Source organism: Felis catus, chromosome A2 (assembly GCF_018350175.1).
Source record: "Felis catus isolate Fca126 chromosome A2, F.catus_Fca126_mat1.0, whole genome shotgun sequence".
Classification (NCBI taxonomy): domain Eukaryota; kingdom Metazoa; phylum Chordata; class Mammalia; order Carnivora; family Felidae; genus Felis; species Felis catus.
The window spans coordinates 21,764,040-21,790,703 of NC_058369.1; the positions used below are offsets into that span (position 1 = coordinate 21,764,040).

At 55.1% G+C, this 26,664-nt stretch overlaps 1 protein-coding gene across 3 annotated transcripts; it reads right to left on the reverse strand.

Annotated features, from left to right (window-relative positions):
- Positions 1 to 25,976, reverse strand: TKT (transketolase). 3 transcript variants are annotated; one of them, XM_023249714.2, is made up of 15 exons: positions 25,754 to 25,901; positions 17,017 to 17,062; positions 15,548 to 15,665; positions 14,575 to 14,688; positions 13,721 to 13,818; positions 9,707 to 9,898; positions 7,609 to 7,727; positions 5,956 to 6,149; positions 5,021 to 5,185; positions 3,771 to 3,927; positions 3,510 to 3,640; positions 2,531 to 2,614; positions 2,331 to 2,424; positions 1,003 to 1,125; positions 1 to 283 (listed from the first exon to the last, which is right to left on the reverse strand). In XM_023249714.2, exons 2-15 carry the CDS (start codon positions 17,022 to 17,024, stop codon positions 108 to 110), a joined length of 1,773 nt encoding a protein of 590 aa, XP_023105482.1. In that variant the 5' UTR covers positions 17,025 to 17,062; positions 25,754 to 25,901; the 3' UTR covers positions 1 to 107. The 3 variants fall into 3 exon arrangements, with proteins under 3 accessions (XP_023105482.1, XP_019678430.1, XP_023105481.1); XM_019822871.2 differs by lacking the exon at positions 25,754 to 25,901 and adding an exon at positions 17,606 to 17,702; XM_023249713.2 differs by lacking the exon at positions 17,017 to 17,062 and having other exon boundaries at positions 25,754 to 25,976.
- Positions 25,977 to 26,664: the final 688 nt, after the last annotated feature.

Here is a 26,664-nt window from a genome sequence, read left to right on the forward strand (position 1 = left end):
TTCATTTTTTTCTCAAAACATAAATTTATTACTCCTCTCACTACATCTTTGAGCACCTTTGCCAGAATCTCGGGAATGTGTAGAACCCTTTGCACACTTTACCCTTACTAGGCCTTGGCGACGAGGTCCCTCACAGCTTGTGCAATGGCATCCCTGTCGATGCCAAACATCTTCAGCAGCTCAGCTGGCTTCCCACTTCTTGGTACCTCGCCAACGGCGAGGCGGGAGACAGTGATGCCAGGCTCACCCACTAAGGCGGAGGACACTGCCTCACCTATGCCACCTGGGTAAAGGAAAGGAGGCGAGTCAGGTGACGTGGGCCTCAGGGTGAGCAGTGGGCACCTCCTCCCCGGCCCTCTGCTAACCTGAGTTTATTCCTTTACCCAAGGATGACAGAGACCGCACACATACACCCTCCCCCAGGCCTGCGGCCAGAGCAGACATCACCAATCACTCACGATACTTCTGTTTTATCATAGGCCCAAATGCAGCCTCTGTATCATTTTTAACACCATCCTCTGGGCAGCAGTTATAAACGAATGAGCATCTGGACTTGATCCCAGAGACTAGGCCCATCTCTTCCCCTGGAGTGGAGCCTGTCCTGGAGGACACATGGAGTGTGCTAGTGAGGGGCTGCTGTGCACAGGACCGTACGAGACAGAGATTCTGTGTTGCTTTCCCAGTGTGATCCCGTACAACAGCCTTAACGCCCAACTATGTCAGGGACACAGGCCACCTTTTCTACTCTTAGAGGCAAGGTCAAGATCCTCACGGGCTCCCTGGGTGGCAGGGGCTCCAAGGAGCCATGCCAGCAGCTGCGTTTGCTGGGTCCCTGGCCAAGCCTGGGGCCCGTTAAGAGGCCAAGTGCTAGCTGCTCCGTAGGACGGCTCTGGGTCTCCTGGGGCGGGGGACGGAGAGACGTCCAGCCCTCTGACTGTGGTCCTGTGGCCCTGGCCCTCCCCTGACCCGTCTGCCCCTGCCTCTCTAGCTCAGGCTCGTCACCTTCGTAGTAATGGTCCTCCACGGTGAGGATCCTCCCCTTGGTAGCTCGGGCGCTGCTGAGAATGAGATTCCTGTCCAGGGGCTTGATGGTGAAGGGGTCCAACACACGAATGTTGATCTTCTCTGTGAGGGGAGAAAACACAAGGGCGCGGTTTGAGCAGAATGTGCTGGATGCTGTGGGTGTGTCCTCTGATAGGTGGGGGCAGGCGGAGGTGTCTGAAGAGTTGCTGCACAGTTACAGGCCTGCATCCTCCGTCCCTCTGTTCCCTCCACCTGGCTAGTGTTTGCCAACCCTCAGTGGCTTGCCCTCTATCTCTGCTGATCTGTGATGCCCACATCCTCTGGGCCCATCCCGCACCCCCTGGTTTAGGAGCATCTGGTCTTGGGGAACAGAAGCGCCCCTCTCTCTTCCCTCATATCCTGGGTCAGGAGATCCCAGCCTTTGCACCACCAAAGAGTGCGGAGTGGCACGGCAGGGACCTGCACAGTTTTGCTTCATCCTCCCAGGTACCTTCGAAGATACAGGGAAAGCCAGAGGACAGCTCCAGGTGTCTGACGCGAGACAGGGCCGGAGCTCACGGGGTGCGGTGGCTGCAGGCCCAGGTGCCAGGTCAGGCGGGGACCCGGCAGAATGGCCTCAGAAGGACAAGTCTGTCCCGTGCCTGCTTCAAGTCTTCCCCCTGGGTCTCCATCCCTGACAGGGCTGGGCTGCCCCTGGCTTCTCTCCAGCAACTTGGAGCTCTGTACACACTGTTCCTTCTGCCTGGGCCTCTCTGCTTATCAGTTCCTACCCACATCTGAGGTCATTTTCCTAAGGACACCCACATCTGCCTTCTCCTTCCTGCTCAGCACGGCTACGATGAGGCGTCTGTTGCGATTCTGTGGTGTGGGTGGGGGCTAATTCCCCTACTGTATCAGTAGCTAACATCTGTGAGGCTGCAGTGATAACAATGCTAGGTCACATTTATTAAATCCTCAGGACAGCCCCACCGGAAAAGTAATAGTATCTCTATTTTATGGATGGGGAAACTGAGGCATGGTGATGCTTAATAACCAGTGCCCCCACTAAGTGGCAATTCAGGCCTATTGGCAGGCTCTAGACCTCTGCTCTGACCCCCGTGCTGAGGCACCTCAAGTCCTGCCCTGTGGCCCTGGGCCTATGGCCACTGCAGCCCCAGCGTTTAGCATCATGCTGGCCACATAGTCACAAGTGCTCAAAAGGTGGCTTTTATTACTACCATTTAATTCAAGGAGACTCATTCTCACCCCCAAGACCTAGTACACCATCGGCACCCGACCTGGGACCTGCTGGGTCCCTCCCTCCTCACCTTTCTTCAGTAGGTCGGCAGCAGCCAAGGCCTCGTGCAGGGTCACCCCGGCCCCAATCACAGTCACCTGGTCATCCTTGCTCTTCAGGACCACCTGGGGAGGACATGGATGCCAATGAGGCTCAGGGATTGGTGGCCCGGGGTGAGCCCTGGCTTCGGGCATGCTTTGGGGATCTCACTGGGGCATGTATGGCACTGACCTTGGCTTGTTTGATTTGGAAATCCTCATTGCTGTTATAGATGATGGCGTTTTCTGGGCGACTGGTCCGGATGAAGCAGATACCCTGGAACAGAGCAGAATGACAAAGGATTATAGGATGCGGCACGGCCAACCTCAGGGAGCGGATTCCTTCTAGAAAGGCCAGCCTTCCTCATTTGCAAATCTCCACCATGCTGTCCCCCCCTGGGTGTGTGACAAGCCACCTCATGCTGGCTGCCCCTCCAGTAGGAAAAGGGACTGTCGTTCCTCAACAGAGTGGACCTCTCCAGACACTCCTCCTGAGCGAGAGCAGCCCAGCAGCTTGGCCAGCCCCAGGCCCCAGACAGAAAATGGCTTTTCTTTCAGGTAGGCTGGTCTCTAAGTCGGGCTTTCCCCCAGAGGGCATCTGGCAAAGGAAGGGGACCCATGGGGGCACCCCGGTCTACGGCATTGTGGCTCTTGGTCAAAACCACGTTACTCAGCCCATTCTTTCGGTGTTGGAGAGCCCAGCTCAGGGGAGCAGACAGGCGTCAACGGCCCGATGGTGCAGGAGCTGCAGATTCTCAGCGAGGAGAGTACGGTGCTGGGTTAGCAATGTCTGCTATGTGGCAGGAAGGGGCATGTGTATTTTGTTTTTCCTGATCTAACCTCTACAAACTACAAACACCAGTGGCAAGGTCAGGAGACACCACTGTGGGGCAGTCAATGACCAGACCAGCTCTTGGCTGGCATGCTGACACCACCCCCCCCCCCCATACTGGTCAAGAATAGCCACGTGACCGACCAGGCCCTGTGGGTGGCTCAGTCGGTTAAGTGTCTGACTTTGGCTCAGGTCGTGATCTCGTGGTTCGGTTCGTGGGTTTAAGACCTGCACCAGGCTCTCTGCTGTCAGCACGGAGCCCACTTCAGATCCTCTGTCCCACTTGCTCTCAAAAATAAACAAACATTAAAAAAAAAAAAAGAATAGCCATGTGACCAACCTTTGTATTGGCTGCTAATTCCACTGCCTTTTCCGTAGACACACCATCACTTGGGTAAAAGACGGTTGCAGTGGGGATTGACCGAAACATGGCCAGATCTTCCAGAGCCATCTGAGAGGGCCCGTCTTCCCCTGGGGTGTGGGAAAGGATACAACTGAAATAAGCCCCCCACCCATGGAATGGAATCCTGGACCCCCAACCTCCTGATCTGAAAGTCTGGGGAAGTTACAGGTGCAAGCGTCCTGGCCCCGTTCAACTCACCGATGGACACACCACAGTGGGAGCCACAGAAATTGATGTTGCTCTCAGAGATGGCCGCCATGCGAATCTGGTCGAAGGCCCGTGTGAAGAAGGCCCCGAAAGCGCTGCAGAAGGGCACTGTCCGGTTGCGTGTGGCACAGCCCACGGCGACACTCACCTGGGAAGCAGGTAGGGGGGTGGTCAGTGTCGGCCCCAAAGATGGGGGAGAGGGTGGCCGGAGAGCCCAGAACGTCTCACCCCTCTTGAGGGTCGGAGGATTCAGTCATCCTAGTAAGTGAAGTCCCTTCTCCTCATGCAAGAGATCCCTGGGTACCCACAGATTCCACAGTCTGTCTCTGAACATCAAACTCCTTTGACTTGGAATAGCCACGTCAAAAATTCTCTTAAAATTACTTTCCTGGGGATTTTTTTTCTAGCAAATAAGCAAGACCTTGCAGAGGGTAGGCTAATAAACTTGGACACAGATGTTCTTTCCTGGGGTTCTGCAAAACCCCAGGCCCCATCTTCCTGGCCAACCCCCAGCCCTCTACAGACACCAGTCCTCCCCAACCCTCTTTATGCCTGAGGAAGTACTAGACCCAAATCCCTGCTTAGAAGCACCGAATGCAGGCAGTGGTTCCAAACTGGCTGCCTCCTGATGTGAGTCGTCCCTCCCCAGCCCCTGGACCCACGCCAGCCCACACACCCTGCCAGTTTGGTCTGGACCCTCCAGCTGCCCAGACTAGAAGCCTCAGAGACAGAACTTCAAGTTCAGTGGGAGAAAGAATTTTGGATAGGGTAGGGCCAGATGGCCTTCAGACAGAGGAAGCTCCCAGTCTCTGGGGGCTTGTAGGCCAGGCTGGGCAGTTTGGCCAGAGGACCAGGGCTGTTGGACCCATTATGTTCCAGCCTGTGACTGTGCCTGTCCTACCACCTGGAAGGCCCTTTACCCCAAGAGACAAGCCTTGCACGCCTTTCACCAGCACGTGTGGCCTCCACACCGCATTTCCTGCGTGTGACCGCAGTCTCACTCAGGTCCCGTCTGTACCCTCATCCGGGATATGTGCACCCGACGATCACGGGCACATCCCTCTCCCTTGCCACTACAGTACTCAAGGTCAATGCCAGGTCTTGGCGGTTCCTGTGGTCTCTCTGGGATGGCCTCCAGGAGGCACCTAACACTGCCAACATAGCTGCCCCAGGGGAACAGGAGGACCTCAGCCCCAAGGCTGTGGCTGGCTCTGTGCCCGCCTGCCTACCCCAGCACCCACCATGTTCTGCTCAGCAATGTAGCACTCAATGAATCGGTCTGGGTGCTCCTTTTTGAAGATCTCTGAGAAGGTGGAATTCTTGGTATCCCCATCCAGGGCGATGATGCGGTCGTTGACGCGGCCCAGCTTCGCCAGGGCCTGTCCATAGGCCTTGCGGGTAGCTATCTGTGGGGGATAGAGCATGAGGGCTCTGAGCACCGGGATGGCCTGAAGCCTGGCTTGGCCTCAGCGGAGGGGCTGCAACTTTTAGGGAGGAAAAGGAGAACAATAGGGGCAGAAAAAGGAAGCCCGGCAACACCCAGTCCCATGGAAATTTAAGTTCTGTAAGGTTGCCAACGAGAACTTCTACAGGTCTTGGAAGTGCCTGCAGCCTCTTGTCCTGAGCCCAGCTGTGAGCCCTCCAAGCTGCAGATGTTCTAACAGATCCCCCCACTCCTGTGGCAGAGGTCCATGAATCTACCCTACTCCACACAGGAATACACAGAGGGCCTGGGAGTCATAAAGCCTGGTAATGGTTCACACAGGGGAGGGCCCTGGAGCAGGACAGGCCTGCTGAGGCTCTGCTAGGCCACACACCAGAGGGTGGGGGGTGGGGGGGGAAGAGTCCTGAGCTCAGACCTAGGGACTCAGGGTGAAGGGCCAGGGATGGAGAGACACTCAGTGCTGTGGGCTTTGATCCCAGCACTACCAGTAGGTTGCTGTGTGACTGGGCAAGTCTCTTGTCCTCTCTGAGCCTGTGCAGGTAAATAGTTCCAGAGCTGGCAGTCCCCACGGAGGAAATGGCAGGACCAACACCTCAGGGTTCCTCCTCACCAGCAAATCCCTCTTCTCTCCCTTTCTGAGCCTCCCAGAGACACATCTCGGCCCCAGGCTCTGGAAACCAGAGAACGACGACTACGCCAGCCAGGCCAGAAAAGCAAGGCCCAACTCTGTACCTTGTCGCCAACTTTGTAGCTGGGTGGGCTGGGCATGCGGATGTTGGTGATGTCCACTAAGGGGGCATCCTCTTGTGGGGGAGTCACGAGGATCTTCTTCGTGCTCTGGATCTGGCTGCAGATTTCCTGGACAATCTGATCGGCCATGTTTTTGGGGAGGGGCTTCCCATGCCAAGCCTCCTTGTCCTCTATGCCTGTGGGTGCAACAGAGGAGGGCAGAGGGCCCAGTAAGACAGTAGTTCCCGAGGGCCAGGAAACCGCTCCACCAGTTGAGGGCAGGCCAGGAGGCCTCCCTGGAGGAGAAAATACAGGGCAGGAAGGTTGCTGCCCCAGTGAGGCAGAGCCCTGTGCTGGGAGCTACGGGGGTCAGGAAAAGAGGATCGTGGTGACCATGAGTCCACATGCCTAGTGCCCACCAAGTAGCCGGCAGTTCTCCAGGAGCCCACAGCCAACGGGGGAGGGGAGCATGCATGGGCCGCTGTACTGCCTCCCTACATGCAGGGAGGGATCTGTTGTAGAAACCTACTCAGTTTGTTGAATGGGTTGGTCAGGAGGAATGCTGCCCATGAGAGAGGCAAAGCTGAGGCCCAGAGCAGAGGGAGCACGGTCAAGGTCACCCAACACACTGGTGTGCAGCAGAATGGCACCCAGGCACGTTCCTCACCATGCTGCCTTGCTGTGTGAGGACCAGCAAGGCTTAAGAGCCCCCTCCTCTGAGGTCACTGCGGCCCAGGCAGAGCCAAGGACTGACCCTCCCACATAGCATGCAGCACCCCCACAGACCACCACCTGCCCCAGAAGCTTTGCGGTTTCCAGATCCCACTTGATGGTAACACCTGAGGCATCAGTGCCAGGCAGCAGCACTGGGGTGGGGAGGATCCCAAGGGTCTTCTCCTTGATGTCCACCCCCCACCAGAAGGCTCCAGACCCACGCACCTTCTCCCACACAGCAGTACTTGTCCTCATTTCCCGAGTCCACGTGGGCAGGTGGGCTGCCACAGCACGTGGCACAGGGAAGCTGGCCCGAGGTCTACAGTTAGGCCCCATGTCCCTGGGCAAGTTCCCTGACCACTTCTAGCCATGTTTTCCCATGTCTACCATGGGCCAGGGCTGCCTCAGCCCGAGGGGTCTGGAGCCCCAGGAGCCTGAGTGCTGGGGAGGAGGCTTACACCTGCATCATGCTCTCAGGCCCAGCCAGGAACATCTTCCAGACCCTTCCAGGCCCTCTGCTCATACAGGACTCTGGACGCACTTTACCCGGTCTTCCCAGGTTCTCTGGGCCCTCTGCGCCAGCCCTTCCACTCAGGGCAGATGGCGAGAGCTGCCAAGGATGCCGTGCAGATGACAACCAGGAAGGGTGTGGGGGACTGTGTCACTCGTGAGTCCTCCTGCAGGCCCTCCTCTCCTCCTGCCCAACCTGGGCTTCAATCCTGGCTCAGCCACGCTGACCACCGAGTCACTTCTCAGAGCACAGCATCGCCTGACCCCCCTTCCCCAGCCAGGTGCATGCGGTGTAAGGTGGCAAAGGGTCAGTACTACCCCAGACACAGGACCTCGGAGACCACCCCCACCTGTGGAAAGCCCTACTGCCTCCACTGGCCACAGGGCCTGGTCCCAGGGGTGGGGTGAGCGAGGCAGGGTGTGCAGACAGACCTGAGATCCCCCGGCCCTTGAAGGTCTTGGCGATGATGGCCGTCGGCTGGTGCTTGGCCTGGCCAAAGGCCTTGCACAGCTCCTCCACGCTGTGTCCATCCACGATGACGGTGTGCCAGCTGGGGACAGAGGAAGGAGAGTGAGCAGTGAGGGACGGGGCCCACCCCCCGAGGGGCTGCCCTCACTCTGCTGCACAGCCATAGGCTGGGAAACACTGAAGAGTGTCAGGGGCGCCTGGGTGGCTCAGTCGATTGGGCATCCAACCCTTGATTTCAGCTCAGGTCATGACCCCTGGTTAGGGAGTTCGAGCTCCACATCAGGCTCTGCACCGACCTCCAGGGGCCTGCTACCGATTGTCTCCTTATCTCTCTCTGCCCCTCCTCCACTTGCTCTTTCTCAAAAATAAACATTAAAAAAAGAAAAAAAAAAGACTGTGGACTTTCTGTTCCCACTTTTGGTTTCATTTTCTCTTTTTCTTTCTCCTTTGTACACATTCTTTTACGTCCTCTTATTTGCCTCTGAATAGATTTTCTTTCTCTTTCCTAAGTATTGCAAAGCTTGGTCCATTTATTTTCTCTTTCGTTTCTGATCTACTCGGTTCCCTGAAATCTACTCATTTCCTGAAAGCTGCATTGGGGACAATGCACTGGGTCTGGAATGTGTCTGCTGTTGGCCTTTTATTCAGGGAACACATCACTCCATAAATGCTGGATGTGGTGCTGGAAACACTTACAAAGTGAGCCAGGCTGACAAAGATAGAAGGGAAGAAGCCTGGGCAGGCCGAACTTTCTCTCTCAGGCCCTCATTTCTGGGACTCCAGTAGCAATCAACAGCAATCAAATTAGTAGCAATAAAATAGCAGCTAACGTGTCCGGAGTGCGCACTCTGTGGGTGCTCACTGAGCACCACACGTATGAACCCACTGCAGCCTCACCACAATCCCTTGGGCTGGGTACTGTTGTTTCCCCAATTTTTTTTTTTTTAATGTAAAGACTTTTTTTTTTAATGTTTATTATTTCTGAGAGATGGGGCGGGGGGAGGCAGAGAGAGGTGGGGACACAGAATCTGAAATAGCTCCAGGCTCTGAGCTGTCAGCACAGAGCCTGACGCATGGCTCCAACTCACAGATCACGAGATCATGACCTGAGCTGAAGTCAGACACTTAACCGACTGAGCCACCCAGGCACTCTGTTTCTCCCATTTTATAGACACATGAACTGAGGCACCGAGGATGGAACAAGCCTGCCTGCCCAAGTTCACAATGCAAGTTGTTGACACAACCAGGACTTGTGGACACAGGTTATGGACACAGACCCAGGGACACTGCCAGGGTTATGCTGCAAGTCCTCAGCCAACACGGCCTGAGGAGGCTCTAGAGACACTGGCGGCCCAGTGTCCTCCTCTGTCAGTCACCAGAGAGAACAACCTGTGGCTGCTATGTAACCACAGACTGCAATCCCACCTTTGACCTCTGCCAGGTAGACTCCTCTACAAGAGCGGCCCTGGAGGCCCTTGGCCCCTGGAACCCTGCACAGCCCCAGCCCAGGGCCTCCTCAGCAGAGGATGAGTGCGGGGGCCTGGGTTCCCTAGAGCCTCAACCACAGCACAGCTTTTATTTGGGTCAGGGGAGGGACACTGAGGTGAGGGCCCCCCTTGGCTAACACCCACCCAGATGGCCTCCCTGCTTGGGAGTACGTGACCCCAAATTCCCAACCATTCATGGCCCCTCGAGGAAATCTGAAAACCCCGTGTTTCCCACTTCACCAGGAGAGGGGGCCTGCTTCTGCCCTTCAGGCTGGCTAGGGCCACACACAGGTAGTGGCCACCGGACGGATGCTCAAACCCCTCGAGAACAATCATGTCCCACAGCCTCACCAATAAAGGAACTCACTCACACTGGGCCTCAGCCCACAACTCCAGCTGGAGGCCTGGGTTGCTAGTTTAAGTCTGAAATTTTGAGTCGAACGCTGAAAAACAGACACCTCCTTTAGATGGGGCTTGGCTCGCAGCTGACTCAGCCCCTGAACCTGAAAAGATTCCAGCTGGGATGGCTCCTTTGCCGTGAGCGTGCTCAGGCCACAGCCCTCCCTGTACTTACCCAAAGGCCTCGCAACGCTTCTGGTAGACGTCCACCTGGTGCTGCAGCGGGGTGGGGTCGCTCTGGCCCAGGCGGTTGATGTCAAGAATGGCAATCAGGTTGTCCAGCTTGTAGATGCTGGCGAAGGCCATGGCCTCCCACACAGAGCCCTCCGACAGCTCCCCGTCTCCCATCATGCAGTAGACGCGGTAGCTGCAGAAAGGAAGTGGGTCAGAGGCTAACCCCTCATCTGGGGCCCCGTGCTCCCAGCCCGTCCCTCCTGGAGAGCTGTCCCCAGAGAAGGGCACAGCAGCCGCACAAGACATCCGACAGTGCCATCCGTCAGGTCCCTGCTGCCCAGCTGGGGCCACACCCAGGGCTCTGCTGAGTAAATGAACAGTTGGTGGGGTTACTCTCACTGGGGGCACGGGACTTGAGATACCTGCATGGGGTGGGTCTACTTCTCTCCACCTGCCCAGGAACTAGTAATGTTGGGGAGCCCTGGGGACTCGATCCCAGGGGCAGGATGGGGAGGCCGAGACATGGCACCAGGAGCATCCCAGGGCAATTTGTCAGGTGGGAGAAGGGTCACTAACAGGGGCATCTGAGGACCGGGATCACGGTGGGAACAGTGCATCCTAGGACGGGCTCTCCCTGAGGCTCCAAGGCTGCTTCTCACCCCAAGACTCACGCTAGGCCTAGCCCTTTCTCTGTCCTGGGGGCCTTGTCCTGAGTCCACAAGGCAACCATGATGGCTTCAAAGGCAGTGCTACCTGACAAAAAGAGCACTGAACTTGGGGGCAATTTACCTAGTGAACAGAGCCTTCCTTAGATCCCAGGAGGGTGGAGCCAAGGGGATGAGGCTAGAGGAAGGGACACCAGTTCAGAGACTCTGAGATGTGGGGGGACGGAGGTGGCTGAGGGGTAGCGGCCACAGGTGTTAGATCCAATGACCTCATCATCCACGGGCCTGTGTGTGGCACCTAGGGGTTCCCTGTACTGAGTAGCCCTGTCCTTGAGGTAAGTGTACTTGCTGTTCCCAAATCACACGGACAAGAAAACAGGCTCAAAAATCGAGGGTCTTGTCTAAAGATCACGTAGCTGGGGACCTTAGCCCACACTGTTCATTCCTTGCTGTCTAGGAACATACACAGAGGAAGCAGTGACAGGACATGGAGATCCTTCCCTTTCCTGGCCTGGGGTCCAGCTGTGTGGCCCCAGGGAGTGAGGCTCAGAGGGGACACAGCTGCCTGCTGCTGCAGCAGGCAAGCCCTGGAGTGGGCCGCAGCTGAACTGTTCTAGCTTCAGGGCCTCCGACTTCCAGGCCAAGGCAGGGGAGCTGGAAAAGAGGCGGGGACAGCCGGGGTGTGCTGTCAGCATGACTCAGCACTTCTGCAGGCCGCCAGGTCAGGGAGGGCTCCAGCATCCTCCCTCTGCCCATGCCTTCCCTTCTGTGGCCTCCAGCAGACCAGGCCGCTGGGTCCTGGGCCAAGAGCAGGAGTTTCAGGGCCCACATTCGAAAAGGCCTGTCTGAAGCTGTGTTCTGTCCCCACGCTGGTCTCCTGTCCCCTCTGCAGGCTGCAAGGGGGCCCAGAGATGCTGCAGGGGTCGCATCTGTTACAGAAGCTCCAGAAAGTGAGGAGCCTGATGGAGACTGGTAGGGAACCTGACTTCCCCAGGAGACTGCACGGAAGCACACTGGCTGCCTTCCCAAGGCCAAGCCCACTTCTAGGGAAGTCACACTGGGGCCAAGGGTGGAGCGTAGCCTCAGGCTCAGATCAGGAGGGCATGCTAAGGTCCTGAGGAGACACTTGGAAGCCCGTGAGCAGGAAAGGGGCCCCACAGAAGCTGGGGCTAACCCTGAGGCTCTGTACTGAAGTTGCTAGATTTGGAGAGGGGGCTGCAAATGCCCATGGTCGTGAACTACCCTGAAGAGAAGGAACCCTAAAGAGAGGCCTACCTTTGCTGCAGAGGTTATCTGAAGAGCACCTCAAATGTCCAACAACAGGACTGCCTAACAGGTTTATATCCATAAAAGAGAACACTACGCAATCATTAAAACTAGCTCTCAGGGCACCTGGGTGGCTCAGTTGGTTAAGCATCCGACTTCAGCTCAGGTCATGATCTCATGGCTTGTGGGTTCGAGCCCCGCGTCAGGCTCTGCGCTGACAGCTCAGAGCCTGGAGCCCACTTTGGATTCTGTGTCTCCTTTCCTTCTGCCCCTCCCCCGCTTGCGTTCTGTCTCTCTCTCAAAAATAATATAAACATTAAAAAAAAAAAAAAGCAAAAAACTAGCTCTTGACAGTTAAGGGAGAAATATTCACGATGCTTAGATTTTTCTAAAAAGCAGAATGTAAAATTGTATACATACTAAGATTACAAATTTCTAAGTTTCTTCTCTCAATAACATGGAGGAAATATGGTACATTAAATGAGATTCAAATGGGAGGTAGCTGAGACTAGGAAAACGGTTCATTTCTTTTTAATGCTGTTCCATATTTTTCACATGAGCTGTAACTGTACTCGACAACTCAAACAAAATTATTTAAAAGAGAAATGAAAGTGAGCCAACTTGACGTATGTTTCTTGGTTGAATGACAGGAGAGACGTGACCCGAGGCCAGATCTATTCGGATCAGGACACTACCTCCGGGAGCCGGGTAATTCCCTTGACATCCCCGCCCGCTCCCGACAAGGTACAGTCTAAGGGCCTGAGCCTTAGCCAGCCCTGGCTGCTGAGAACCCAGCTAAACCCCTTCTCCCTACACTGGCTTGTTCCATTATGTTAGGGTCAGGAAATGACCCTTCACAGGGAATTATTTCAAGCATCTGTAGGGAATAATTAACTCACATCTCTGGTTCTGGGCCAAATAAAATACTCTTAAACATACATCCCATTCTTTGTGCCTTTCACCTCATGGTGAATCACTTCTGGTGGAGCTGAGCTAGGCCCCAAGAGGGTCTGAAAGCCCCCAGCCTCAGCTCACCTCCTGGAGAGCGGTCCCAGGAGCCCCTTCCCCTGCACATAGTGTCACATCCTATGAGGCTCTCTGTAGCCCTTCTCTCCACTGGATCCACAGTGACCACCATACCCTCTTGACTGCCCTGGCTGTGGTCCTTGTCCTGCCAGTGGACTGCAGGGCACTGGGGAAGGGACTCCTCCAGGAATCCTACTCACGGGCTCCCAGAATCTGCTTCCCTCGGGCCCCTCAGAGCAGCCTGGGGCCTCTTAATACACTCTGGATGCTGGTCCTGGGTGCAAATCCTGCCGCCACCACTAGGAAAGTATTTTACCTCAGTTTTCCCATCTGTGAGAGGGGTAAGTGTAGTCATGTCACCACCCAGCCCACAGGGGGCTTATCCAGGTGAAACCCTAGAAAGCACTGAGCACAGGGTCCCGGTCAATAAAGGAATGAAGGAACCATCTGACGCAGCCAACACTTCTCCCCTCCTACCAATAAAGACACCGGTCTGCAGGCCCAATCTGGCCACACTACACAGCCTTGTGACTGAGATCTGGTGCAAGGGGGTTCTCCTCCACACGTCCCTGGGCTGGAGGGGCAAACCTCTCTGCCCACCCTCTGCAGGTCAATCTCCCCAGTGTTTGTTTCTTCTTTGGCTGACAGGTGGGGCTCAGGGATGCCCAGAACCCTGCAGAACACATAATCTCCTTCCCCACGACGAAGGCATGTGGCTCGAGGCTGGGCATGTGGCCAGACACCGGAGGGGTGGGGCCTTCTGAGACTTCAGGGTCCAGATGCTGGTCTTGGGGAATGCCACAGGAATTCACCAGCCCAATGACTCTCGGTGCACTCCTGGCCCTGCCGTCACTAGGAAGGGACACTGGGCATGTCTCTGCTCCTATGAGCCTATTTCCTCATCTGGAAATGGGGCCGGTCATGGTCCCGCATGCATGGTTACTCAGCTTCTATTCCCCACCCCAAGAGGAGGTACCTGGGTGCAACGGTTAAGGCGGGGCCACTGAGGACCCCTCCCAAAACTACTGAGGGTAGCATTTGGGGAGTGCGAGTGTTACCTGGCTTTGTCGAAGTATTTGCCCGTGTAGGCCATCCCACAAGCGGCCCCAAGGCCCTGGCCCAGGGAGCCAGTGGCCACATCGGTGAAAGCTTGTTTCTGTCATAGCAGAGAGCCACAGTTACTCACAGGGGAAAGAGCAGGCAATAGCATTTCCCAACTACCCTCCCAGAACCCGGTCGTGGGCCCGCCCTCCCCCACCGCTGATCCAGGTGCAGGGCGGGCAGCCTCCACCCAGGGTATGACCTCTCACTCTCCTGTAACGGTAACTGTGCCAGCCCTGCCCACAAGCTTGCTGTGTGACCTCAGGCTCCCACATCACCCACCTTACTACACAGTGTCCGGGAGGAGTCTATGACAAGACTGATGAAACATCTGACCCTTGTGGGTGCCCGGCTTGGTGGGAGGGACAGGGGTGAGTTTTCATGGTGACCCACGAATTCCAAACATTCGCAGGAGCCAGCACCTCGAGGAGTAAGCTGGGACCCTTCCCTGGGGTGTCACCAGCATCCTGCTGTGACACCCTCACTGACTTCCCGGTGAACCTGTCTGCACAGCCAGGGAAGCCCAGCGGGGCAAGGAGGCTGGATGTGTGGTGCCTGAGGAGAGGTCGTCTCTGCAGCTGATCCCTGGGCTGGGGCCTCAAAACACCTTGCTTGTCTTTAAGGACCAGCTTGGGGTGAAGACCGTGCCCTGGAAACCCCCACTACATCCTTCCGTCTTCACCTCAACGCCCTCTTCCCCCTTTCCACACCATCGGTTTCTCGGTGAGCACCCTGCCCCCTTTTCCCACAGCCCTTGAAAAATAGGAAGTGGAGACAGAGGCCTGTGCTGCTCGAGGTGGGGGCTGCTTACCGGAACAGGGTGCCCGTCCAAGTCAGAGGTGATCTTCCTCAGGTTCAGCAGCTCCTCCTCAGGCAGGAAGCCGGCCTCAGCCCATACGGCATACAGGATGGGAGCCGCGTGGCCCTGCCAGGGGATGAACGGTGGAGGGGGCATCAGCTGGGGAGCTGAGACTTGGGGGCTGTTCCTGCCACACACTGAAAGCGGGGCCCGGCCGATCCTGCTGGCCCTTCCAGGCAGTAGCAAGTGAAGGCCACGTTCCCCCTTCATCCCTCTCCAGCTCAAAGCTCCCACAGCCAAGGCCGAGTGGGCTCCGGGACAGGTGCAGGGGGAGCACAGCTGTGGGGCCGGTCGATGCCAAATCCCCAGCAGACAGCCTGCAGCCCTAATCCCTGGTTTCTGGCATGTGAGCGGACTTGGACAGCCTTCTAAGCTCTCATGCCTGCCCTGGGAGCCCAGAGGCCACAGGGCCAGAGCTGGGTACAGGTGGATTTCAGGGGTCTGTGGAATAGTTTGTGGCTGTGATTCTCATGAGTGAGTGGCAGGACAGGGCGGCTCATCCCAAACCCTGCTGTGGTGTGCCACTCCTCAGGGAGCACACAGTGGTCCTGGAGTGCTGGCCCAGCACAGAAAGATGTGTGCACAAAGCCACAAAGCTGTACCCCAGACATGGACTTGAGTCCTACCTGTTGACACGAAACAGGGGGAGAACACCTGGCAGATTATTCTCACGGTCCCCTATCAACAGTTGTTTACTTCTTAACGTGGATTTAGTGTGCCAGCTGGGTCAGCACAGACAAAGACACCAAGAGACGGGCTGGGCCGAGCCGGTGGACGGGGAGCGTGGGTGGAGAGGGTGGGCCGGGGCCAGACTTACACTAGGGGGTAGGCCCCCTTGGAGATCACTCGCTGCCGGCACCTTCTCACCATTCCAGGGCCCGTGAGACACCTGGCCCAGGAGAAGGCTGGCAGGCTGGGCTCCTACCTTGGAGAGTACAAAGCGGTCGTTGTGAGGGTTCCGGGGGTCCAGGGGCTTGTAGCGCATGGTGTGGAAAAAGAGGACAGCCATGATCTCCGCGGCACTGCAGCATGACGTGGGGTGGCTGTGGGCCAGGAGAGAGACAGACGCATGCATCATGGCCCTGGGCCTCTGACCTACAGCACTCACCTCAGGCCCACATATGGGGTCCTGGGGGGTGCATGTGCTAAGGAGTCACAGGCCTGGCTAACCAGAGCCACGTGCTCCTATTCCTGGGAGGGCTGCACGGGGTCTCAAGGATGCTGTATTGGTGGCACGGGGTCTCACCCTCCTGGGGCCCAAGAGTCCAGGTCCCCAGAGACACAGCAACTGAATATTTCTGGGGCCAGACTAGAATAAGAAAGAAGGGGCCCCGGAGACTGGGCCCAGAATAGACCCGGTGCAAGGCAGTGTTGAGGCTGGAAAGTACAGCCTAGTTCTTACCTCACGGCTCCTAACAGCAGTTGGGAGAGCTTAGCAACCGGGAAGCAGTGACCCCTTTATGTCCGACCCGTGAGCTATATCCCGGAGGCACTGCTCAGGACGGTGCCCACTTGTGAGGGATACCCTGCCCTCCCAGGCTGCCAAGCGTGCTGGCTCTCTCAGGCCATGGGCAGGGGGGTGAGGGAGTAAGGCTCATAGAATGAACACAAATCTCCCAGCAGCCTCAGTCCATGGGGTCGGCAGTCGGAAAAGTGGGGCTTTGGGCTCTCCGAGACATCACTGGTTACCTGGAAGCTTTTCAACGGGCATTTTAAAAGCTGGTATAGCCATTAAAAGCCAAGCCTTTGTGCAGAATTTAAAAGGCAAAACATATAATCTCATCTTCCACAAAGGCTAAGATCATGATAAAATGAAAACCCAACAAGGGTTGCAGGGGGCGCTGACACAAGAGACTGCCCTTCCGGTCCTGGAGTGGTGGGGTCAAGGGGTCTCCCCTTTCTTTAGCCTCTTGCTCTATGAAATACAGTTACTTGAGAGAGCAAATAACAACCTGCATTAACAACAGAAAGTGCAAAGGTTCTACCTTAGCTGAGAGTTGTTCAGGTCTCTTTGGGCCCCACACAATTAACCCAGCACTGGGGCTAGAGACTGGGGGACATGCTGTAATTCCTGGTTGGTCCTGAAGCCTCCCTTGTCCACAGTTTTGTCAATATGTTAGCCTCAGAGCCCAGTGCCTCCCAGCCACCCGCTCCATGCAGCTTAGCATAGCCCTCTGATGCTGCTCGGAGGTCCACGTGGAAACATGCCCAATGCCAAACCCAAGGGGGCATGCAACATCTGGAGTTCACGCGCACCTCCCTCCTCCCCTGCTAGTCTGCTCCCCCCACTGGGTTAGGGGGTGAGTCACTCCCAGCGCAGACACATTAGTAGAGAAACCCAGAACTGCCCATGCTGGTTTAGTACCGCATTCCCGGCACACAATCATCTTATACTTAGCCATCTCTATGAACTCCTGGTCATGGGGAAAAGACACTAGGCCTGAAAGAGGGAGGTGAGGAGATGTAAATAGGAAACCTTGCTCTGCGGCAGGATCCCCCCCCCCTCATTCCTGTGCTGAACTTCAGCTGGAGGATATCCCCATCAACACCAGTTAGGCTGATGTCAGGCCTCCCGAGCCTCCCAGGGTGGCCCGGTCTCTGAGGACCCCATGTTTCGGAAGTTATGACCCCATGATGAGAAGTTGGGGAAGGAGGCGGGTGGAGAGTGGGCCAACCTCTCAGAGAAGAAGGAAGGAAGGCAGGTGCAACAGCTCAACCCGCCCCGCCCATCATGTGAACCCAGGTGACATTCCCCACAGGGGCTTCATGTGGCGGCAGCATGCCCAGGCCTGGGCAGAGGAGACGCGGACGGAGGCAGAAGGTCAGCCGTGAAGACACTCCAGAAGCTGAAGAGTGTTGATTTTACCCTTTCCTTGCTAGGTCCATGATGAGTGAGCCTACAGTGTTATTCCCGCCAAAGCCTGCATCCCAGCCTCACTGCTGGCCTGGTACCCACAGAGTAAAGAAAGAACAAGTGCTTCACCTCCCCAAGGCTCAGCTCCTTCACTTGTAAATGGGGATGCTGTGGTGGGAGGCGGGGTGGGTGCCGGGAGGCCCGGTAACATAATGCATCTGTCACCACTGGTCACACCATCTGCTGGAGGACCTGATGCCAAACCTCTCAGTGCTACTCCAACTCCTCACGTGCTGGCTGGGACCATGACGCCTTGCTGACCATGCGGCAGGCAGGAGGAAAGAAACAAGCCAAAGATTGAGATGTGGCTGAAAACTGTAGAGTGCTGAGCACACAGGAGATGGTTACTTGTAAGCTCAACCTACTACAGGGACTTCAGGGCCCAGTGTATGGAGTCTGTGGCTTCAGGGCCTGAGTTTTCCCAGCAACCCCAGCCTGCCTGGGGGCAGACTTCTGGGGGTGGAGGCCCCACCCCTGGTGTTGTGACACACCCATGGATACAAACTGGGTAGAGACGGGTGGGGGGCTGTAGGGTACTTTACATCCTACTCCCTGTGACGCATGGGGACTACAAGTTTGTCCAAAGTAAACGGTCCACTCTCAGCCTCGATTTGTTTAACCTATGAAGAGGGCACTGGCTGCTTAGAGTAAGGCCTGATTAAGTGTCTCAATGGTCCCACTTAGCAGAAGACACATTCTTCCAGGTGTTCCCCTTCTCTTCCCTTTAGCATGCACTCCATATCTTCACCAGTTTCCCTGCAGGAAAAGTGCAGAGAAGGTCCCTCACCCCTCTGACTAGGCTACTCTCCGTTATCAATATGGCTTCGAGTCTCCATAAAAATGACGCTTCTCCACCCATACTCAAGCTGGGCCAAATCATAAGGAGTCACAAGGCTTCTCAGCAAAAGAACAAACCAGGGATGCCAAACAGCCTCACCAAGGGAGACCCCAACGTGTAAAAGTACAAAGGAAGTCATCTACTGTGAAGAGGAAGTAAGTACCCAATGAAGAAAGTAAAAATCACAAGTGTTGAAAACCCATAGTCAAGAAACAACTTAGAAGGTTAGAAAAATGGAGTGAGCTCAGACAGTAGAAAGATAATAAAAAATAGAAATTCATGAAATAGGAAGCAAATATACAATAAGAAAAAAAAAAATCAAAGCCAAGAGATAGCTCTTAACAAAAGAGTACAAATTTAGAAAACTTCTGACAAGGCAAGATCCAGAAAAATAGAAGGCCAGTGTCAGAAGCGGAAGGACAGGCATACCAGATGATACAATACTCTAAACAACCTGACGCAAATAAGTTTCAAAACAGGAAAATGTTTAAGAAAAAAAATAACTTATCAAAACTAACTCCAGAAGAAATAGAAAACCCAAGTAATCTTTGAACTGTTACAAAGAAACCAATTAGCAGCTGCAGATGCACATTCACTAAGGCCCAGCAACTCCACTAGTAGCAACGTTCCCCCAGCAAAATGTGTCCTCTAGGAAACACAGGAGTTGTCCCTGCATCGTTTACAATGGCTACTCCTGGAGGCCACCCATGTGTGCATCAACAAAATAGACTCATCACATTATGTTCAGGTAAGGGAATACATTGCAGCACAGGGACAATGAGTGAACGACAGACCCAACACCCACATGTGAGCAAAGTGCACTACAGAAGGATCTGCAGACCAGAGAAGACCATCCTATTTACAGAGATATACAAATATTTTAAAACAATAAGGAAAATAATGGGCTGAAAATGCAAAATTCAGGGTGTAGCTCTTTCTGGAGAAGGAGGGACATCCAGGAATGTTAAAGCACTGTAATGTCCTAGTTCTTAAGCCTGGTGGTAGGCTCATACAGTGTGTTATTTATAACATGTGCATTATTTATATATCTTTTAAAAAAGGTTTGTTTATTTATTTGGGGGAGGGGAGGGGCAGAGAGAGAGGAGATAGAATCCCAAAGTGGGGTTCCAGGTCATGAACTTTGAGATCATGACCTGAGCTGAAATCAAGAGTCAGACACCCAACTGACTGAGCCACCCAAGTGCCCCAGCATTATTTACATTCTTGTTTAGGCATATATTTATTTAAACAAAAATACTCAGGAGGGAATCCCAGGGTGCAAGGTGGAAGTGAACCTTGAAAGCAGTCCCAACCTCTTTCTGTTCCCAGACGGCCCTAGCTGGCTCCTGCTTGGAAAGACTGCCTCCAGACTTTCCCAGCTTTATCCCATGCCACCTCCTCTGAGAAGCCCTCCCTGACCACATTATCTAAAAATACCTCTTCTGGCCGGCTGAGTGGCTCAGTCTGTTAAGCGTCCAACTCTTGATTTTCGGCTCATGATCTCATGGTCAAGAGATCGAGCCCTGCGTTGGGCTCCGTGCTGAGCACGGAGCCTGCTTAAGATTCTTTCTTTCTCTCTAAATAAATAAATAAACAAATAAATAAATAAATAAAATAAAAAGACCTCTTGTTCCCCGCATTGACACTTGCCACCACCTGACATCACATGCCTATTTTCTGCCTGTCTATCCTACTGCAACACAAGCTCCGGGCAGGCAGGGACTTTGAGCCTTTTCACTGTCGTATCCTCAGGCCTGAACAGCTCCTGGCACACAATGCACAAATGAATAAATGATGTATCCTGGCCCTGAGCCTCTAAGGATGTGACCTCTCTGAGCCTCGGTAAACATGGAGATAGTAACAGAACCTCACGGAATGAGGTAGTGTATGTGTAAAGAGCTGGGCACAGTGCACAGAAAAATGGCAGTTGTTCGATATTTGCACTTAACATATCAGAGATGAAGTTAACATCTTCCTCATTTTGAGGATGGAACCACTAAGGCTCACAGAAGGGAAGTGCCTTGCCCAAGGTCACAGAGTCTACCAACAGAAGAGCTAGGACAAAAGCAAATGCTATGAGAAAATCAGGGCGCCTGGGTGGCTCAGCTGGTTAAACATCCGACTTCAGCTCAGGTCATAATTTTGTGGTTTGTGGGTTCGAGCCCCGTATCAGGGTCTGCGCCGACAGCTCAAAGCCTGGAGCCTGCTTTGGATTCTGTGTCTCCCTCTCTCTCTGCTCCTCCCTGACTCACGCTCTGTCTCTCTCTCAATAATAAATAAATGTTAAAAAAAAAAAAAAAATTTAAATACTAAGAGAAACTGCTAAACAGATAAAATGTGGTATATCCCCGCACAATGGAATATTCAGCAACAAAAATAACTAAGTGCTGCAGCCACATGCTACAATATGCAGGACCTTCCAGACATTATGCTAAGTGAAAAAAACCAGACCCTAAAGATCTCATTATGTATGATTCCACGGATATGAAATGCCCAGAAGAATTAAATTTACAGAAACTAGATTAGTGGTCACCTGGGAGCTGGGAGTGAGTGCAAATGAGCAAGAGGGGCCTTTTAGGAATGATGAAGTGTCCTGATGAAGTGTCAATCACGGTTAATTTACTAAGTTTACTAAAAGCCACGGCCTGTACACTTAAAATGTTATGATTTGCATATAATACCCAATAGAGCTGTTGCAGATTGTTTTTAAGTTTATTTATTTATTTTGAGAGAGACAGTGAACAGGGGAGGGGCAGAGAGGCGGTAGGGGTGGGGGGAGAGAGAGTACCAAGCAGGCTCCTCACTGTCAGCGCAGAGCCTGCTGTGGGGCTCGAACTCACCAACCGTCAGACCGTGACCAGAATGGAAGTCGGACACTTAACCAACTGAGCCACCCAGGTGCCCCCAGATTTGTTTTTCAAAGGAGGAAAGGGGTGGGGAGCCCCCAGTGGAGGAAGTTCTCGAATGTCCGCGTTTCCCTGTCCCGTCGTACAGCCCTCAGAGATCCATTCAGGCCACAAGTGCAACTTCTGAACAAGAAGCCCAAACCGTGCAGGCCCAGCCAGCCGGGCCCACCTGCCGCTGGAGTGATTCACCTAGACCCCCACAAACAGCCTGAGCAGACTCTGCCTCACTGGTCAGCGCAAGAGCACAGAAACCTCCGGGCAGGCCCCCACCCTCAGGGTGCTCCAGGCATCTGGGGCGAACAGCTATGGAAGTTCCAGATGCTGTGACCCAGGCTCTAGTGACCACAGAGCTGCCTAAGGAAGTAAAGCCCAGGGACCAGGGCTGTGACAGGGGCCACAATGCGTTCAGAGCTGACAGGAAACCATGGAACATCTCAGTCAGACCTTAAGCTGGTTCTTGGTTTCAAGAAACACTGACCACCAGCACTGCTGAGTTCCAAGGTCACTCAGGCGAAGAACTGAGTCACTCTAGGCTGGTGTTTTCACACTGAGTTGGGAAATGCTGCTGCTGGGGAAATCTCAATGGGCTGTGTGTGCTCTTGCCTCAATCAGCATCAGGATAGGGTGGAAAGCAGCCCCCAAGGAAAAGGAGGCCCAGGCAGCAGCTTTCTGCCCAGAGAGACAGGGCATACATGGGGCCAGAGACTCAAAGGGGCCTAGGCCATGAAGGGGCCCTCTGAGCACTCAGCCAAAGCATCCTCGAATGCCAAAGCTGGGTATGTCTTTCCTGTCACTTCAAAGTTACAGGGACCGCCAGAAAGTGGAGCTCATAACAGCAGAGGGCAGGACCCCAGAGCTTGCTCAGTCCGTTCCCCCAGGCTACTCGTGAGGGATCCAGTTTGAAAACCACCTAAGGACTTCTCCTTTCAAGATGGGGAAACTTCCCTGGGATGGGAAGGGCCTTTCTTTTTTTTCACATTTTTATTTATTTTTGAGAGACAGAGAGAGACAGAGCACAAGTGGCAGAGGGGCAGAGAGAGACTGAAACACAGAATCTGAAGCAGGCTCCAGGCTCTGAGCCGGACACAGAGCCAGGCACAGAGCCCGACGTGGGGCTCGAACTCACAAACTGGGAGATCATGACCTGAGCTGAAGTCGGACGCTGCAGATGCTCAGAACAGGGCCTGGATTAGGTTCCTGTCGTCTTCTGCTCACCAGCCAGGTCTGGCCAGACATTATATTCCCAGGTATCCCTCCCAACACTGTGGGTCAGAACCCAAGGGACTCGCTACAGGCACAAATCGTGCCCCCTCTCCCCCCACCCCACACTTCAGGCCTAATTCTAAAGGTGTCCTCCAACAGCACTCAGCACTATTTGGATAATGCCACAGCCCAGAGCCCCGGTCAATGAGAGCTACAAAATCTTCATCACCAGCCTCAGCAGCCAGGCCACTTCTGACAAGGCCACCGGGTTTCACTTTTTTAAAGCCTAGATGAGCTGGCTCCCTGCCACAGTTCCCTCAGCATGTGCAGGGATAGGACCCCGGAGAAGCCTGGCCATTGTTGAAGCTACCTCCACAAAGAGCCCTCTGTGAGGCTCTGTCCCTCAGCGCCTCTGACACAGAGGCCAGTGTCCTTACTCCCTGGGGCCTGGGGAGCTGACATGGGGTCAGCGATGGCAGACGAATGGGAAAGCTCCCGAGAATCCAGAACCCTCCTGAACACAGAACGTGTGAGCGCAGCCCCTGTGGGGGGCCATGAAAAGACCTGGCCGAAGCACTGTTTCTCCCCCAGGGCGTAAGCTCCCCAGAAAAGGGGTGTCCCGAAGGGATGGTCACTTTGGCTGTGGCTGCTGCCCAGACTGGGCCAGGGCCTCACTCCCTGTGGGGAGTGGGTAGGGCCTCAAGGTGAACATCCAGAGTCCTCTGTTGCCATCTTTTGTGCACACACAGAGCTCAGCACACACCCTCGAACACCCCTCGTGACAGGGGTTGTGTAGCAGTGTTACTTCCTTCTGAAAAAGAAGTGTTCTCTAAGTCTCTCCTGCGTCTTTACACACTCACAAACAACACAGGAATCATGTCTTCTACGCTCTTTTTTTTCCTTTTGGCAACTGGACACTTTTTGAGCTCAGTGAGTTCCTCTAAAAGGCATTACAATGTAAACTTGAGTGTCTCCCAGGGCCACACACTGTATCTTCTTCCTGCAGGTTTTTAACCACGTAACAGAGACCCAGGAGAGCCACTGATCCCACCCCCAACATCTGTAATGTTATCTTATTTCTCTCAAAATGCTTTCAGACTGAGTGACATCTGCCATTACTGCACCTGGTCTTCCCTTTTCCAACTTCCCCCTGGGAGGCCCCTTCCATTATAATGTTACTTCATTTCTCCAAGTGCCTTCAGACTGACTTGACTGATACCTGCCATTACTGCACCTGGCCTTCTCCTTTCCCCAACTTCCGTCCTCCAGCCTGGCACTCCCTGCCAGCCCCATGAGTCTTCCTATCAACCCTAGCCCCTCACTGGGAGCACAGAATAGCTAGCCACCAATGAGCAGCTTGGGCAGCTCACTTAACACCCTAGCCTCAGTTTCGTCATCTGTAAAGTGTGCAGGTAACAGCATCTATCTCATACGGTTATTCTCAAAACGCATGAGACAACATTAGCAATAAAGGATGCTTTGTGTCATGCCAGGGATACCCATTTGGGGGCAGGACCCTGCAATTGTCTGCAGGTCATATCTAGCCTCGCAAGATGCTCAGATATGTAACACCACTTAGTCGGGTAACTGCTGTCTCTGCAGCTAGATCCCCAAGAGCCTGGCTAGACAGGTCCTAGCACACAGTAGGGATCAATAAGGCCCTGCAGGGTGAATGACCCACTGAAATGGTCAAGGGAAGGAGATCTAGTAGTACCCAGCAAGCAACACAGGGTGTGCAGACCTACTGTGTGTCAGGCAGGGGAGGGGCACTGCAAGGTGTCTGGCAGGGGAGAGGCACTGCGATAAGGCAAGGGACGTCAATCAGAATGGGCAAGTCTGACATAAACCCGATAGAAATAACAGCTCTAAAGCATGCATGGGGCGGGTGGGGGGGGGTGGGTGGGAGGGTGGGGGGGTGGTGGGCAGGAGAAGCTGCCCGCCAGGGGAGGTCTAATCCCTTCTGAGAACTGGAGGTCTTGAAGGCATAAAAGGTGAGTGAGTACCCATCCTGAAAGTCAGAAGAGATTTACTTATTAATGTACCCTGTATGACACTGGCCAGAAGCCAGAATTTTGGGGTTGTTCTAAACACACAGCTTGATTGGAGAGATTCCTGGAAAATCACCCCTACCCAACCCTCAAGATCACTTCATCAATTCAGCACAGGGCAGTCTCTGCAGCCTCATGCCAGGCCCCAAGGGAGGTGCTGGAATCCCTGAAACCACCCAGTTTCAGTGGGAGCTACCACTGTTCCCATTTTACAGAGTGAAAAAGCCTGTGGAGTAACTAACTCACTGGCCCACCCTCTCAACGGACCTCACCGACTGCCTCCAGCAGCACAGCGCCCTGTCATTATGTCCCTGCTACCTTCGGAGGCGGCTCCCTGGGATCAGCAGCAGCCTTTCAGCACCTTCTCAGCCAGAAAGCCTGGCGGGAAAGGATGTTGGGGGATGGGCCTCCCGCCCCTGCCCCTGGCGGCTGGCCATGCCCTGGGACCTTGTCCTCTATCGTCGGTTCTCTCAGCCTTCCAAATCCCCGCTCCCATTCCTCCCGCCTCCGGCCTGCAGGTCACGTCTTAGACCTCCCCTGCACGCTGCGTGCCAGGGTTCTGCATCCACACGGCCACTTCCTCCCCACTCTGCATCTCAGCAGACCCCTGCTCCAGAATCAGACCCAAAAGCAAGGGTGGCAGGAACGTGAAGAGGCGAAGGGGAGAGGTTGTGAGGCGGAGAGAGGGCCCGGCCCCACTCAACCTGCAAAATGAAGGGTTAAAACAGACGCTCTCGCGTAGGACAGCTTGCATTTCAATTGCAGCCCTCGCCGTGTGTCACCTTGAGCAACTGACTCGGTTTCCCCATCCGCAAGGTGGAACGTTGGCGGTGGCGCCCACAAAGGGCCGCGCGTGCAGAGCGCATGGCACAGCGCCGGGCTCTCGGCCACAGTGCAACAATAGTGGCCCTCTCGGCTCCGGATTCCCAAGCGCAGTCCGCGCGCCGCGGAGCAGCAAGGGAGCCGGCGCCCGGCGAGGGGCAGGGCGGGCCCGAGCGCAGCGGGAGCCGCGGCCCACCGGATGGAAGCCGGCCAGAGAGCGCGCGCCGCGGCGGGAGGCGCCTCCGGCCCGGGCCCTGCGAGGCGCGCGCCTCTGCTACCTGACCGCGACCCGGCCGCCTCCCTCGAGGAGGCTTAGTGCAGAGCGACACGGAGCTGGCGCGCCCACAGTTACCGCGGCCTTCGGAACGCCGCCCTCCCCCGCCACGCGTCTGGCACTCACCCCGAGCCGGCCGCCGTGGTGGCCTGGATGGAGCTTATGCGCAGACGGTTGGCCGTGTCCTTCAGGGCCTGCAGCTTCTGCTGATCAGGTTTATGGTAGCCCTCCATGGCGTGGCCGGGCGGGCAAGCGGATGGGGAGGACGAGGACGCGGTCGCGGAGACGCACGGGTTGCACTACCGCTCCGGCGATGACTGGCAGGGCCTAGGCCCGGCGCCGCGAGGGGCGAGTTAAGACTCCCCGGACCCGCCCACGAGGGCGGGGCGCCGGCATCACCCCAGGCCTCTGCGCCGCGGAGCCCTCCTCGTCCCGCCCCCGCCCCGCCCCCTGGCCGCAAGAGCGACCAGTAGCCTAGCCTTCCCGCGCCGTTCCGGGAAACCCAGGACCACGTCGTCCTGGGCGCCTAGGGACCCAGCCCCACTCTATCCACCTGCCTAACCTCCCCTTCCCCCTGTTCGGACCCAGACATTTGCTGGGCAGCTTGGGGCTGCCAGGCTCCTGAAACAGAACTGCCCTGCCGGAATTAATTATACAGACAAGTAATAATAACTCCAGGTTCTAGGCTTAGCTCAGTTTGCCTGACTCACATCTTCACTGCAGAATGTTCTGTCTCCTTCCTCCGCACAGCTCTGGGTGGAATTGAGAGGGGAGGTTTCATTGGTAACCCATTTTACAGATGAGCAAATTGAGACCAGCCAAGGTCACATGGCTTGTGGGTGCAGAGGTCTTCCCTAGCAGAATGGCTCCATCTACAAGCCCCAGTCCCAAAAGAGTAAGCCCCAGGGCTTTGGGGGCCTATAAGATGGGGATTATGAAAATGAGAATTAGCAGTAGTAGTAATGATAATACCAGCTGACGTTAACTGAGAAATTACAAGTGGCAGGCCTTTCACAAATTATTAGGGCCTAAGGGCT

Coding starts and splice junctions, on each gene's coding strand:
- TKT (XM_019822871.2), bottom strand. CDS start 17,687: ATGTTACCGGGCCTCCCGGCACCCACCCCGCCTCCCACCACAGCATCC. Junction 15,666..17,016: donor GAGTTCATAGAGATGGCTAA/GTATAAGATGAT, acceptor CCTGGCCCACAG/CCACCCCACGTCATGCTGCA. Junction 7,728..9,706: donor AAGCGTTGCGAGGCCTTTGG/GTAAGTACAGGG, acceptor CTCTGTCCCCAG/CTGGCACACCGTCATCGTGG.